At 49.2% G+C, this 15,229-nt stretch overlaps 1 protein-coding gene across 2 annotated transcripts; it reads left to right on the top strand.

The window, feature by feature from the left end:
* Positions 1 to 10,125: 10,125 nt before the first annotated feature.
* LOC111157833 (keratin, type II cuticular Hb1) lies at positions 10,126 to 15,229 on the top strand. 2 transcript variants are annotated; one of them, XM_022519509.1, is made up of 10 exons: positions 10,126 to 10,494; positions 11,217 to 11,425; positions 12,058 to 12,118; positions 13,046 to 13,141; positions 13,370 to 13,534; positions 13,786 to 13,911; positions 14,151 to 14,371; positions 14,639 to 14,670; positions 14,958 to 15,093; positions 15,190 to 15,229. In XM_022519509.1, exons 1-10 carry the CDS (start codon positions 10,126 to 10,128, stop codon positions 15,227 to 15,229), a joined length of 1,455 nt encoding a protein of 484 aa, XP_022375217.1. The 2 variants fall into 2 exon arrangements, with proteins under 2 accessions (XP_022375217.1, XP_022375216.1); XM_022519508.1 differs by having other exon boundaries at positions 14,958 to 15,229.

Genomic DNA, 15,229 nt, shown 5'->3' with positions numbered 1-15,229 from the left:
GGTGTTTCTTGGGGCAAGGGAAGCTCTGAGGAGGGAGTCGTACTAATGGAAGGCACAGTGGCTGAAGTGTCTGTGTGTCGGACATCTTTGGGCCTTTTATATATACGGAGAGCCTAATGCGTCCATGGATTAGGGGCAATTAGATGTTTTTATTGGCTTGGGTTGTTTAGCTGCCTTGGCTCCTCCCTTAATGTGCTTAATTGGGGGCCAGATGTGGCCAAATATTTATGGCCTTTTACCCTAAAATCCACAATGTTTATCTTCAAAAGCCCAGCTCACCTCCCCCACACGCTCCCCACAGGCTCTCCCATACACATGTGGCGGAACTCAGGGATTCGAGGATGGGGGGAAGCAATGACTCATTAGAATGGAGGGAAGAGAAAGGCGGGGCTAGGGCTCCTCTACCGGCCCAATTTAAGACGTTTATGCTGCTGTCCGTGGTGCTGATAGTACCAGCCTTGGGACCCTGGGAGACTATGAGATTAACAGATGATTTGAAACGGGGTGTGCCTGATGGTTTCCCACACACCCTTAGCGCATTTCTCCACCGCCAAAGCTCCAACACCCCACACCTGCCCAAAACCCTCACCCACACCTATCAACATACTCTTTCTTTATGACTCTCCCTCTCTCTCTCTTTGTCTCACACACACACATACACACACGCCATGCATTCACATACTGGCCCTCCCACCCACAATCTCACACACACATACTCACCTTCTCATGTGCATTCTCACCTACCTTGATTTGCACACAGACCAGTCCCTAGGCGAACTTATTAGACAGTCCTGGACAGCCTATGCTGAGAAGAGGCATTCCCTTCCTAAGACTCTTCCATGGGGCCTAAGGGGGCACATAGTGGTTTCACTGGCTTCAGGAATGCCCAGCTTGGGTGCCTAGGTGGCTCAGTTGGTTGAGCTACTGCCTTCAGCTCATGATCCTGGAGTCCCGGGATTGAGTCCTGTTTCGGGCTCCCTGCTTAGTGGAGAGTCTGCTTTTCCCTCTGACCCTCTTCCCTCTCAAGCTCTCTCTCTCATTCTCTCTCTCAAATAAATAAGTAAAATTTTTTAAAAAAAAAGGAATGCCCAACTATTTCCAACAAGGCCCCAAGAAAAGATAGCATGTCTGGATTTCATCTCAAACGTCCACTTTCTTCCTGGGTCCAGAAAGCTTGGAGTAGACACTACTGTTATGAGTCTGGATAGCATTTAGCTCAGAATACAATATAGACAGAGAATAGAGATAGATACAGAATACATTTAGCTCAGAATAAAGCTAGATAGAGCCATGAGGAAGGTATCCTGCCCCTTGCCACCACCTCCCCCTACCTCAGATCTGTGCCGTTTCCTGCGCTATACCAATCCTATAACCCCCTTCCCTTTACAGCAATCTGTCAGTAACCTTGGCAGATGTCAAAAGAGATCACAGACCCATATGGGTGTGTGCCACCCGTAGTGTGTATAGTGTGGGCCTTGAACTCAAAAGGTTGGATGGGAGTCTGCCATGAATAGCTCTGTGTGATATGAGGGCAAGGCACTTCATTCCTTTGGGAAGTATATTAAGTCTTTCCTTTGGGAAAATTACAGAGATGTCCACATGCTCAGTAAACTCCAGAGCGCAGTGCAGATGTTCTTTGTTCAAATAATTAAGAAGCTGTGGTGCTTTTTTAAAAAATTTTCTTTTTCAGAGTTCACATTGATTTTTTTTTTATTTGACAGACAGAGATCACAAGTAGGCAGAGAGGCAGGCAGAGAGAGATGGGGAAGCAGGCTCCCCGCTGAGCAGAGAGCCTGATGCGGGGCTCAATCCCAGGACCCTTGGATCATGACCTGAGCCAAAGGCAGAGGCTTTAACCCATTGAGCCACCCAGGTGCCCCTCACATTGAATTTTTAAAATTTTTAAATTTTTAATATTTTAAAATATTTTTTAAAAATTTTAAAGACTTTATTTACTTCTTTGAAAGAAAGAGAGAGCACATGAGAGAGAGAGTGCACTCACAAGCAAGGGGTAGGGGTAGAGGGAGAAGCAGACTCCTGACTGAGCAGGAACCCCCACGTGGGATTTGATCTCAGGATCCTGGGATCATGAACTGAGCTGAAAGCTCAACCGACTGAACCACCCAAGCACCCAGAAGAAAACAGAATTTTAATGAAATAGATTAAAACAAAATCAAGTAGAGTAGAATAGAAAATAGAATAGAGTGCATTATATGTAGTAAAAATAAGATACCATTTCCTTTTTGTTTCAATTGTATGTGGTATGTGTGTATGTGTGTACCTTGTCACTACACAAAATTATTTCTTAATATGATTGAGAATAAAAAAGTTTAAATACACAGCATATCAGTTAAGAACACAGACCCAGATTCCAAACTGCCTAGTTTCAAAGTCCAGCCCTGCCACTTTCTAGCTATGTAATCGCAGATAATTACTTAACCTCTCTGTACCTCATGTCATGATTTATAAAATGAGGATAATAGTATCCACCTCATAAAGTTGTTGTAAGGATTAAAAGACTTAATCCGTGTAAAGCACTTAGAACAGAGCCTGACACACTCTAATTATGTAATCATATTAGTAGTTGTTATTGCTGCTAATGCTGCTGCTGTAGATATACCAGTAGGTTTGATGGAATATACCTACCCACATTCCTAAACCACCTATGTAAAACTCCCATTGATGGTGTCTATCTAAAAGGACTAGTAAAAGGATTAGATTAAATACATGGATAATGCTTAACACAGTACCCGGGACGTAGCAAGTGCTCAGGAAATGCTATGTACTTTTATTCTACCATGGGGTCAGTCTAAGGAACAGGGAGGACCTGAGACCTTTGGCCATGGTCACTTCTTGTATCCTGGAAAAGAATCCAAAACCAAATGTCCCTCCTTCAATCCCCACTCTAGCCCAACAGTCCCCAGGGAAGGTCCAGTGATATCTCTCCTCTTAGGCAAAGGGAAAATGTCACCAGTCCTTGGACAACTGCACTACTGGATAAAAAGAGAAACTTGGACAGTCCAAAAAGTCTGTTATCTATTAATAATTCATAAATTTGTATTTCTTCTTTGGCCTTAACAGACCACCAGAAATCTTCAAGCATTAATCAATGACATACTCATTTTTCTTGCTTTTTGCCTGATCCTAAAACCTCCTGATTTGTCAGTAGCCCAAGGATATCACGAAGTTGAAGGCAGGGGATATGCCATCCATCCAGGTACAATGGAACTCCAAAGAGAACAAGAGAAGTCAGATTTCACTACAGCTGGACAGGTGGAAGTTGGAATTGAGGAGAACTTCCCAGAAGGAGAGCAGGTAGTCATTGTTTCCTAAAGGAACTTGCATTATGCCTCCCATTTAGGGAAGCTTTATGTAAGAGGGAAAATTGTTTATTCTGGAGCAGCCACCATGTTTTCGGAAACAGGGTAAATGAAAAAACCTTCAGCAATGAACCCTCACAGCCTGGAGGAGGTGCAGAGTTTGAACCTAATTAGTGGGATGGACTTCACCCACTGACTCAGACTGACTTAGACTGACTCAGAACAAAAAAAAAAACAAAAACAAAAACAAAAACAAAAACAAAAACAAAAAACAAAAAAAACCTTGCTGATCTGGGGTTACAACCTCCTTTTTTAGCCTAAGTGGATCTTGGTTCAAGGGACACCCGAAAAGAAGGGGCAAATCTGGTGGTTTTAACATTAGGAAGCTCTTGTTCACACCTCCCTTCAGTCCATCCTTCTCCTGTGAAGAATGTTATAAGGCAGATTCCCCCAAATGGGTGGTGGGTTAGATGAGATAACATCTTGTTGGGGAATTCAGTGATTATGTGATGGCTATATCCCTGCCATATGCTGAAGCCTGTCTTAATTTTGGAAAAAGGGAGGAAGGTGCTAAAAGGAGGAAGGAGACACAGATTCTGGAACTCCCAATCTGACAGGGAAGACAGACCCACATTCATGAGAAAGTCCAGACGTCTGAAGAGGGCTGCTTTTCAGTTATATCATCAGTTGCTCAGGAATGCAGTGCCTTCTGATAGTGCCCATTCTGGGGTGATGTAGAATGCAACTAATCTGATGGGAAAGGTAAGAAAGGCTCCCTGGAAAGGGTGAGAACAGACATCTGTAATGAAGTAGGTGGGGCAGTATTGGTGAAAAGGTGTGCACAGAGGTATTTCAGAGAGTGGACAGTAGGGAAACCTGAGCACCCTTGCAGGAGAGGCTGGAACTGTGAGATGTTGTGATAGTGGAGAACCAGTTGAGGCAGGGACCTCAGAGGCAGGGAGTATTGTCTCTGGGATTCTGTTTCAAAGCTACAGGGTGGGAGGAAGCCTGTGGACTCTATATTTGAGGGTACCAAAACATCTACACACTAGGCTTGCAGGTATCCAAAGGACTGTGCCCTTTCTAACCTTGCAGCTCATGCTTTCTATTCACAGAAAGCAGATGCAGGGCAGGTTTCAGTGAGGGGAGTTGATGGGAGAAGGAGAGGCTATTTATAGAACACTCAGGCTGTTGAGGGAGTTGACCCTAGGCCAGCTAACAGGCAGGACAACTAGATTCATGAGTTGAGAGATCCAAGTCAGAGCCCAGCCTCCTCAGCCAAGACAGCCTGGGACAGTGGCCAATTAAGCATGAGAATTCACCAGAGGAAGGAGGGGCCAAAGGCCTTTGTGGGTAGCCTGGGGGAAGAAGGGAAGTGGATGAAGACTGACTCAGAAGCTCTGCCTTTGGCGAGGTCCATCCCACTAATCAGGTTCAAATTCTGCACCTCCTCCAGGCTGTGAGGGTTCATTGCTGAAAAGCCGAAGCCAAGATTGCCCACCTCTTCAGATATGTCCATACCTTGCCCTCAGTGCTGCCATCCCCCCCCCCCCCATCAACCTCCTTTTCCTGTTCTTCCACCCCTGGAGTGTCCCCCCACCATTCTCCCATGGGTCTTCTAGTTTTTCCTCCATTCTCCTCCACTTCCCTCCCCTTCCCGCCATCTCCCCCAATCTCCCCTCCCTTCCGTTCTCTTTGCCCCTCCCCCAGATGGTCTTTGTCCTTCCAAATAGCTCTAGAGAGTACTAGTCTAAGACCAAGCATCTTCTCCCTTTTTTTTCCCTAGAAATCTACCTCCCATCCACTTCTCTTTTTCCTTCCTCAGTCCTGCCCTCAGTTTCTACTTTTCCCATGGCCTTCAGGATTCTTGGTCTTGTTGGCTGGCTTTCCCTACCACTCCTGTCATCATTCAGGTCAAGGACTTCACTTTGGTCAAGGAAACATCTACTCACTTCATCCCTCCTTCAGGCCTCAGCCAGGAATGTCTCCCTACCCAGCCCCCACTCCCAGGAATGGCTGCCCTCTGGTCTGCTTCATCTGATCATCACCCCAACCTACCAGAAAGCTTTGCACAATTAACCACCAAGCTTTGATGGCTCCATTACTCAGCATTTAATATACAGTCGGTATTCATTTTATTCATTCAACAAATATTTATTGAGCACCTACTATGTGCCAAGCCCTTGGAATATATCCATGAACCAAACATTTGCGTTCATTGGTATGTTGTGAGGTTTGTATTTTTTGTTCACAATCTAGGTGTGCGTGTCCAGCTTTTCTCTTATAACTGGATGCTTACCACAAATAAGGATGAGCTCCCCTCCACACTCTGGTCCTGAACCCTGAGAGCACTGTAAAGGGCCATGAAGAGGATGGGGGGGGGGCTGTTAGTGAGAGTGTGTGTTAACATGCTATATATAAACACTATCTACTGTGTGATACTTCTAATGATGGCAGATGGTGGATAGATAGGAGTGCAATGAGATAAACTCATCCCTTCCACTGGGATCAAACACACCAGCAGACTCTGAGCACCAGATTTGCCACTAGCTATACAACCTACAAAACTTTTAACCTTCTAGGCCTCAGTGTCCTCACCTGACACCTGCCTCAGAGGCTAATTATAAAAATTAAAATTAATGCATGTTGGGCAATTAACATAGTATCTAGTATGAAGAAAGATTATGTTTTTTAAATTTAGAAGAATTCTCATAAAATGGTTTTCTACACTGAGCGTATATTACTTGCATAATTTTTTTTAAATAACCACACACCCTAGAAAAAGTCTTGTGCAAATATACCTGAAGACATGGAAAAGAATGCTCATGACAACTCTGTTCATAATACAAACTCTAGAAACAACCCTGAGGCCATCAGTGTGGAGAGATAAATTGTGGCATTGTACAGTAAGTACAATTCACTGTGAAAATGAACATTAATGCAGCTACAGGAAGCCACACTGAACAAAGTTAACTAGACACAAAAGAATACACATAATATAATCCCATTTATATGAACTTCTAAAACTGGAACATGAGGGGCACCTGGGTGGCTCACTCAGTTCAGTGTCTGCCTTCAACTCAGGTCATGATTCTGCGATGGACCCCTCACTGGGCTCCCTGCTCAACAGGGAGCCTGCTTCTCTCTCTCCCTCTGCTACACCCCTGCTTATGCTCTCTTGCTCCTTCTGTCAAATAAATAAATAAAATCTTTTTTTTTTTAAACTAGAAAACTGGGGCGTGTGGGTGGCTCAGTGGGTTAGGCCTCTGTCTTCAGCTCAGGTAATGGTCTCAGGGTCCTGGGATCGAGCCCCGCATCAGGCTCTCTGCTCAACAGGGAGCCTGCTTCCCTTCCTCTCTCTCTGCCTGTCTCTCTGCCTACTTGTGATCTGTCAAATAAATAAATAAAATCTTTAAAAAAAAACTGGAAAGCTAAATAATTTATGTTTTAGAGAGGCTTACATTGGTTCTAAAACTGCAGAGGAAAGCAAGGGAATGAGTCAACAAAAATCCTAGAGAGGAGTTGTCCCTAGGCCAGAAAGAAAGGAAGAACAATCAGAATGAGGCTCCTAGGAAGCTCTTAAGTTACACATTTGTGTTCTTTCTTCCTATAGGTGGTAGGTTCATCCTTATACATTCTTTTGTGTGGGTGACCTATAGCACAATTTTACTTCCTATAAATCTCTTATAGCCAGAGCAAAAACTACAGTGGGGATTTGGCCAACCCTCCTCCCTTCTCTCTTCCCCCTCCCCCTCCACAAGTCTTTTTACTCCAATTAAACATACAGATTGAATGTCCTTTTAGGTCTCCAAAATATTTCAGCTTGCAGTTTAGCAAAATTTTGTCACCTTTGAATTTTTTTGTATCTTGTTTCTTTAAAATTGTTGAGGAAGGGCCAGCCATTAGTAATTAGCTCATGTTTATGCATATCATTTTTTTATAAAGAGCTACACTGGGGCAGAAGGGAACACATGTGTGAGATGTACCTTGACTCATGGCGCTTCTCCTCAGGTCACCAGCTGACTTGCAGGGAGCACTGGGGCTCAATTGTGGGCAGTGCCCAGAACTGTGATGAGGGTATAAAGGGTCTCAGAAGTGTTGGCCCAGCTCCCCAAACACATAAAGTGACACCAGGTGCCACACCCTCCTCTGGATGGCCGGATGGCTGACACAGTCCCTGGGCCCATGTTTGTCCTGTCACAAGGCCTCACCCCTGAATGTTTCACACAGGCACCCCTCCCCCAAGCCCTGGTCTGCTCTCCTACCTTCCCTTTTCCCATCCACCCCACCCCTTCCTCCTTCCCTAAGCCACCCAGCCTGCCTTTACCCCTAAGATACAGCAGCTTCAGGGGGCTTCCAGCCCCATCGTTTCACACTTCTCTTTTCTTCTCTTTGACTTAATGCGGATCTCTGTACTTCGTGAGCTCATTTTTCGAGACCTGTTCTATTGGAGTGGGGTGCTTCATAGGTAAGGAGAACACAGTACTCTCTGTCAAGACACCAACAGTACACCAGATGTGTACAAATAACTACACCTGCTCTTTTCTGGGGACGCCCGGGTGACTCAGTCGATTAAGCATTTGCTTTCGGCTCAGGTCTTGGTCTCAGGGTCCTAGGATCAAACCCCGCACCAGACTCCCGGCTCATGGCAGAGTCTGTTTCTCCCTCTCCTTCCCTCTCTCTCTCTCTTTCAAATAAATAAATAAATCTTTTAAAAAAAAATTTAGGGACGCCTGGGTGGCTCAGTGGGTTAAACCACTGCCTTCGTCTCAGGTCATGATCCCAGGGTCCTGGGATCTAGTCCCGCATCGGGCTCCTTGCTCGGCAGGGAGCCTGCCTCTCTCTCTACCTCTGCCTGCCTCTCTGCCTGCTTGTGTGCTTTCTCTCTCTCTCTTTCTGACAAATGAATAAATAAATAAAATCTAAAAAAAAAATTTAAGCTGCCTTTTTCTGTCCTTTCCTTCAGTTCTCAGCCACGTGTCCTACAGACACCTCCAGCGCCAGCCTCACATTGTCCCTGTGCTACACTCCCACCCCCCCGAGCCCCTCCCAATTCTAACCATCCCAACCCCCTGTGACTCTGTCCAGTTCCTTAGACTGATTCTCCTCAGTCATAAATCCACAGATATCCCTCCTAAACAACTTTCTCTACCCTCTTGAAATTTTCCAGAGATTAGGAAATCCATGTGTTGTCATAGCTTGTAGGTGAGAAGGCATGGCATCTCCTGGGCTCCAAAAAATTCAAAGGTAACTAGCTAGGAGACACTGGGCAAGTTACTTAAGCTCGCTGAGACTCAGTTTCCTTTCTTATAAAATGGGGATGATGATACGTACTTCATAGGGTTAATGGAAGAATTGGAGATTGTTTATGGCATGTATGATATCATATAGTAAGTGGCAAAAAAAAAAAAGGAGAAAGAAAAGAAAAGAAAATATCCTCTTATCAGAATAGGACCTATGTTTTCCTAGGGTGTTCTAATTATAAATGGGAAATGTGTGCAAGTGATCCGATTTAGCATCACGGATGATGGAACAAGCTGATAATTTGTGCTTCATGGGGTGGTATAATAAGAGTATAGCATTAGTTCTGAAGTAGTCTGCCCAAAAATGCTTAAGTCGAACCCAATCAAACCTCCAGACCAGCACTATCCAGCAATGCTGTTGTGATGGGGGAAATGTTCCTTATCGGCTCTGTCAAAAAGTTAATCGGTGGCTGTGTGGCCATGTGGCTCATGCAATGGGGGAACTCCATTCTGCGCTTATTTAATTTTAACCAATTCAAATTTAAATAGCCACATACACCTACAGGCTACCTTATGAACAGCCCAACTCTAGTGTTAACTTCCAGTTTAAAACACGAGGGACAGAGCCACAAGTTAAGTCACATAAAACCGATTAAAAAAAAAAAAAAACTCTTGAGACTACTAGGAAAATTGAAAATGGAATGGCTAGTCAATGATTCTTTGGAAATATTAATTTTCTTGAATGTGCAATGGGTATGGTCCCGATTTCTGTACGTGTCATACTTCCTGTAACTGTCAAATAGGCAGGCAAGGATGGCACCGTGTTAACCGCAGTTGAATCCAGATAACTAAGGGGGAACATTTCAGGGTGTTTGTTATGCTCTGCTTTCAACTTTTCTATATGTTCGGAAACTCTCATAGTGAATGTTGAAGAAGAATGTTGAAGCAGATATTTAATAATCTGGCAGCTGCTGGCTGCTGGCTTGGTAGGAGAAAAGGGTTGTATTTTAGTAGCCTACCAGACAGATGGAGAATGCAGATATGGGTTACAAATGCACTTCGGCCACTACTACTGAGATAGAAACTTCTAGATGTTATTTGTTAACACCTCAGTGTTTCCCGGGTCCCCTCCCACCTACTCCTGACAATCACACAGGTCCCTGGCTTCTCCCAGAGGCTAGTCTTCATTCTCCTCTCCTCCCCTGGACCCCTTCCCACCTCCCCTGCCCTGCCCTTCTCTCCCCAGTCTCTGGTGAGTGCACGCCTGCTGACAGGGCACTTTGAAGATGAAACATTGCTGAGTCCCCCTGCAGCCCAGAGGCTGGCATCCCATACACAGAGGAGGGTGCGGGCCACTCCACCATTATTAAAGCACATTCTAAAGAGGTGCTGGACTCAACTAACCGCCCAAGCCCATAAAGCACAAATTGACCCAACTGCACAGCCAAGCCCTTCAGATCTGAGCATAAATAGGACCGGGGCACCTTGCAGAGCACATTGGAGTTTCCACAAGACTCCAGACCTCATCCCTGTACTCCGAAGCCCCAACGTCCAGAAGCACCATGACCTGCGGATCAGGATTCTGTGGCCGCGCCTTCAGCTGCATCTCAGCCTGCGGGCCCCGACCAGGCCGCTGCTGCATCACAGCTGCCCCCTACCGCGGAGTCTCCTGCTACCGTGGCCTCACTGGGGGCTTTGGCAGCCACAGCGTCTGCGGGGGCTTCCGCGCTGGCTCCTGTGGCCGCAGCTTCGGCTACCGCTCCGGAGGCGTGTGTGGACCCAGCCCACCCTGCATCACCAGCGTGTCTGTCAACGAGAGCCTCCTCACGCCCCTCAACCTGGAGATCGACCCCAGTGCTCAGTGCGTGAAGCATGAGGAGAAGGAGCAGATCAAGTGCCTCAACAGCAGGTTTGCTGCCTTCATCGACAAGGTGGGTGCCCTTGATCACACCCTTCCTGAACCTCTGGGTCCTGGGCTAGGCACTCAGGAGAGTCAGGGACAGGAGACATATGGTTCAGAGGAGCTCCCAGTCTGATGGAGGAGAGGGATACACACCCAGGGCCCGCGTGGATCAAAGACAACAGCACGTAGAGCAGAGGTTCTTGATTTGACAGTGTTGCTAGTACAGGAGACCTCCACTCAGGCAGGCAGGTTCCCACAGAGAGACAGGAACAGGCTTGGAACTGGCAGGCCGGAGCAAGAGGGCAGTCTGCACACACAGACACAAGAATGAACAGAAGAACTAAGAAGAGGACCACAGGGGCATACTCTGGGTGGGGGTCCTGAGCCACACCCTTCCTGTACTCCACCCATGCTCAGGACCCAGGCTGGGCACAGGCTCAGAGGCAAAATAGACACCTCTGGCTGGCTTCAGCCCACATGCCACCTGGACTCACCAGGTCCAGATCAGTCCATTTCCATGAGAGCAGGGACTGACCTTCCCCAACCCTGGCTCCCATCCCTGCATTGGACACTGCAGACACGCATGACAGTCAGGAAGGCCGGAAGTCACCTTGTCTCCCACTGCCCTTCTCTGCCAAATCTCTGCTGAGCTGCAGGCTTGGGACTTTACCCTAAAGCAGTCGGGCCCACCCCCAAACTACCTTGGGACACCAGGAGCCACCTGACCCCCTCCTTCTACCCTGAACGCAGGTGCGCTTCCTGGAGCAGCAGAACAAGCTGCTGGAGACCAAGTGGCAGTTCTACCAGAACCGCAAGTGCTGCGAGAGCAACCTGGAGCCCCTGTTCGAGGGCTACATCGAGACTCTGAGGCGGGAGGCCGAGTGCGTGGAGGCTGACAGCGGGAGGCTGGCCTCGGAGCTCAACCACGTGCAGGAGGTGATGGAGGGCTACAAGAAGAAGTGAGTGCAGCCCGCAGGGTAGTCTCAAGAAACGAAGGGGGATTAAGCCCAAGCAGGATAGATTTGGGTCAGACCACAAGAGGAACTTCCCAATAGGAAGAAGACAGGGACAGGAAGCCTGTGGGGACAAATGCTCTGGGCGTTTGTTTACACACTGGAGAGAGCGGAAGCTGCTCCAGCTACCTCGTCCTTATGTATCTGTTTCATTAATTCATCGAACGTTTATTGACATCTACTCTAGGTCCCAGGTGCTGTGCTAGGACCTGAGGTGGGATGGGGGAGGGACGAGGGGCACCAGAACTCCTATGAGGTTCCTGCCCCCACCCCAGGGAGTTACAGTCCAGAAACAGAAGATCTACAAAAATGTACAGGGCACCTCCACACACCCACCACCCACATCAGGAAAGAGAGTCCCTGAAACCGGAAGTCCCCTGGGTGACAGGTTGGATGGAGCTCCCACAAGAAAGGGATGGACAAGTTCCCTTCTGGTCCAGCGATTTTTGATTCTATGACTTCCTCCCAATGATCCAGTTCCTGGACTGTGTTTGTCTGGGCCTCCATTCTCTTTTTGTCTCTTCAAATCCCAGCGTATTAAAAGTCTAGCCACTGAACCTTGTGCCCTTTATCTCCAGATACGAAGAAGAGGTGGCACTAAGGGCCACCGCTGAGAATGAATTTGTGGCCCTGAAGAAGGTGAGTGACCCTGGAATACTCATCCCCCAACTCGGAAAGCAGGGCAGAGGCAGGAGGGAACGATCTTCAATTCAGAGAGGCTGAGCGACTTCCCCAGAAGCACATAGAGCAACCCCGCCCTTATTTTCTCTCCCCACCCCCAAAGGCCCCAGTCCTCCCAGGGAGGCCCCCAGCAGCACAGTACACTGCCTGCTTCAAGCAGGGCACTCTCCTCGTCCATCCCATCCGAGATAACTCCCATCTGGCCTATGGCTTCCCACCCGTTCTGCCCTGGGCCTGCCAGAGAGCGCACGTTCCTAACTATGGTGAGTGAAAGAGCCCATGAGTGCTAGGGGACAGCCACATCCTCAGGCCCCCGACAGCAGAGACGCTGGCCTGAGCAGTGCTGTTGTTCCTCACTCCTTACACTTGATCTACCACAAATGCCATCACGCAGACCCCCAGGTCCTTCCCACCACCTCCAGAGGAGGAAGGCAGGAATTACTGTGAGGAAACTGAGGCACTGAGGTCAAGGCTTTTGTCCAGAGTTGCCCTGGTTTGGAAGGGGCAGAATTGATCCCTGAGACTTCTTTTGACCACAGACCTAGTTTTCTTTCCCTGAGGTGTCAGGGCAGAGAGGGCTGGGGTACCATTAGAACAGACCCATTTTATACCAGACCCTAAGTTTCAGTGATAGGGCAAGGTGTGGGTTCTGGAGGGATCATTGTGTAGGTACCAGAGGAAGTGCCTGGAAACCTCACAGTCCCCCTCCCTTACCCAAACCTGCTCCTGACCTTTCTCACTGTATAAAGAACCCCACCAGTTCTAGGATATCAGGCATAAGGAGGGTTTCCAGGGAGTTTTCCCAGCCCAGTGGGTGCTCTCTGGGTGGCAAGAGCTCTGTGTGGCCTTCCCAAACAGACACCTGTGGCCCCCTCTCCCCTTTAGGATGTGGACTGCGCCTACCTCCGCAAGTCAGACCTGGAGGCCAACGCGGAAGCCCTGACTGAGGAGATTGACTTCCTGCGGCGCCTGTATGAGGAGGTGAGAGGCTGTGGTCCAGGCAGAAACCTGGCAGCCAGCCTGGAAGTGGGGGCCTTGGCCTAGAACTGGAGTTGGCCAGGGATTTGGGCTGGGGCTGCAGTCCATGAGGCTATGGTGGGAGCAGGGGCTGGAGACCAAAGAAGGGCTGAGAAGATTGGGACCACACTGGTGTGTGAGGCTGGGATGTAAATAAGATCCTTCCATCATCCCACCCCCCACGGTCTGCAGGAGATCCGTGTTCTCCACGCCCACATCTCAGACACCTCGGTCATCGTCAAGATGGACAACAGCCGGGACCTGAACATGGACTGCATTGTGGCCGAGATCAAGGCTCAGTACGACGACATCGCCAGCCGCAGCCGGGCTGAGGCTGAGTCCTGGTACCGTAGCAAGGTGAGGGGCATAGGACACCCGCCTCCTAGACATGGCAGTAGGAGGAAAGGCAGGCGTATAATAACGAGGCTTCTTTTGTCCATGGATTCTGATCCCTTGGATGGTAACAGAAGAGCAGACAGCTCTCAGGTTATAGATTCTGGGCAGGGCTGCCATGTATGGTCGCACAGGCAACCTGCCAATGGTTTGTGGTGTCTGAGTGGGTGGGAGACTGCATCCTGAGTCTCAGGAGCATCTCTGTTTCCCCCCAGTGTGAGGAGATGAAGGCCACAGTGATCCGGCATGGGGAGACCCTGCGCCGCACCAAGGAGGAGATCAACGAGCTCAACCGCATGATCCAGAGGCTGACGGCCGAGGTTGAGAATGCCAAGTGCCAGGTAAGTGTCACTTGGGGCATCCCAGGTCACAGAGGCATGTGTGTCCCCAGTGTATCTCACCATTCATACTCCAGGCCATCAGCATGATCAGCGTCCCTGGTTGTGGTCCCTGGGGGAGACTCAGCTGATGAAAGGGAGAGGTTTGCTCTCGGGGTGTTCCCAGCTGGAAGAGGGTTGAAACAGGAAATGGACAGAGAGACCCAGGCCATAACCCACCTTATTCTTCTCTGGGTCCCCAGAACACCAAGCTGGAGGCTGCAGTGACCCAGGCTGAGCAACAAGGCGAGACGGCTCTGAGCGATGCCCGCTGCAAGCTTGCGGAGCTGGAGGCCGCCCTGCAGAAGGCCAAGCAGGACATGGCCTGCCTGGTCAAGGAGTACCAGGAGGTGATGAACTCCAAGCTGGGCCTGGACATCGAGATCGCCACCTACAGGCGGCTGCTGGAGGGCGAGGAGCACAGGTGGGGCCCAGCCCAAGCAGGCTCTGAGTGGCTCATTCCTGCTCTTTGAATAAACAGCACCCTTTCTCCTGGGCTGGGAAGGACCAGGGATCTAGGACAGCCTCTCATACATCACTTTGGGGGAGGTCGTGGCTTGGGATGGCTACTCTCAGACTCTCTCCTCCTACCCTGACCACTAGGGGTGGACCCCACCCCAAGGATTTGGGGCGCTCTCTTTCCAACTCTGGTAGAATCACTCAACGTTGCCTTTTTCTTCTTCCCCCTCAGACTATGTGAAGGCGTTGGCGCAGTGAATGTCTGTGAGTAACAGCCCCCGTGTGCGTGGATTTATTTCATTCCTAGACGGGATGGCAGAGTTTGGAGTGAGGGCTTCCACTGAAAGCTAAATATGATAGGGTGGGTGGGCTGGCATCACAGCAGGAGGGATGGGGGGTCAGAGAGCAGCTTTGAAACTAGATGCACCTACTGTTGTAAGTCAAGATTCTCCTGACTTTGAATATACAGTGCTCAGGGCGTGGGGAGGGGCGTCATCGGGAAAGCTGATGACCCACCCCCAGAATTTTGACTGAGACTTTGGGGTTCACAGGTGTCAGCAGCTCCCGCGGCGGGGTCGTCTGTGGGGACCTCTGCGTGTCCGGCTCCCGGCCTGTGACCGGCAGTGCGTGCAGCGCCCCCTGCAGCGGGAACCTGGCAGTGAGCACCGGCATGTGCGCGCCCTGTGCCCCCTGTGCTCCCTGTGCCCCCTGCGGCCCCTGCAACTCAGTCACGTCTTGTGGCCTGGGCACTGGTGGCGTGGGCTCCTGTGGCATCAGCTCCTGCGGTGTGGGCTCCTGCGCCAGCAGCTGCCGCAGATGTTAG

Source organism: Enhydra lutris, unplaced genomic scaffold, assembly GCF_002288905.1.
Source record: "Enhydra lutris kenyoni isolate GAN:26980312 unplaced genomic scaffold, ASM228890v2 scaffoldscaffold56, whole genome shotgun sequence".
Classification (NCBI taxonomy): domain Eukaryota; kingdom Metazoa; phylum Chordata; class Mammalia; order Carnivora; family Mustelidae; genus Enhydra; species Enhydra lutris.
The sequence above is the reverse complement of the archived record's forward strand: the minus strand, read 5'-3'. Positions and strand labels throughout refer to the sequence as shown.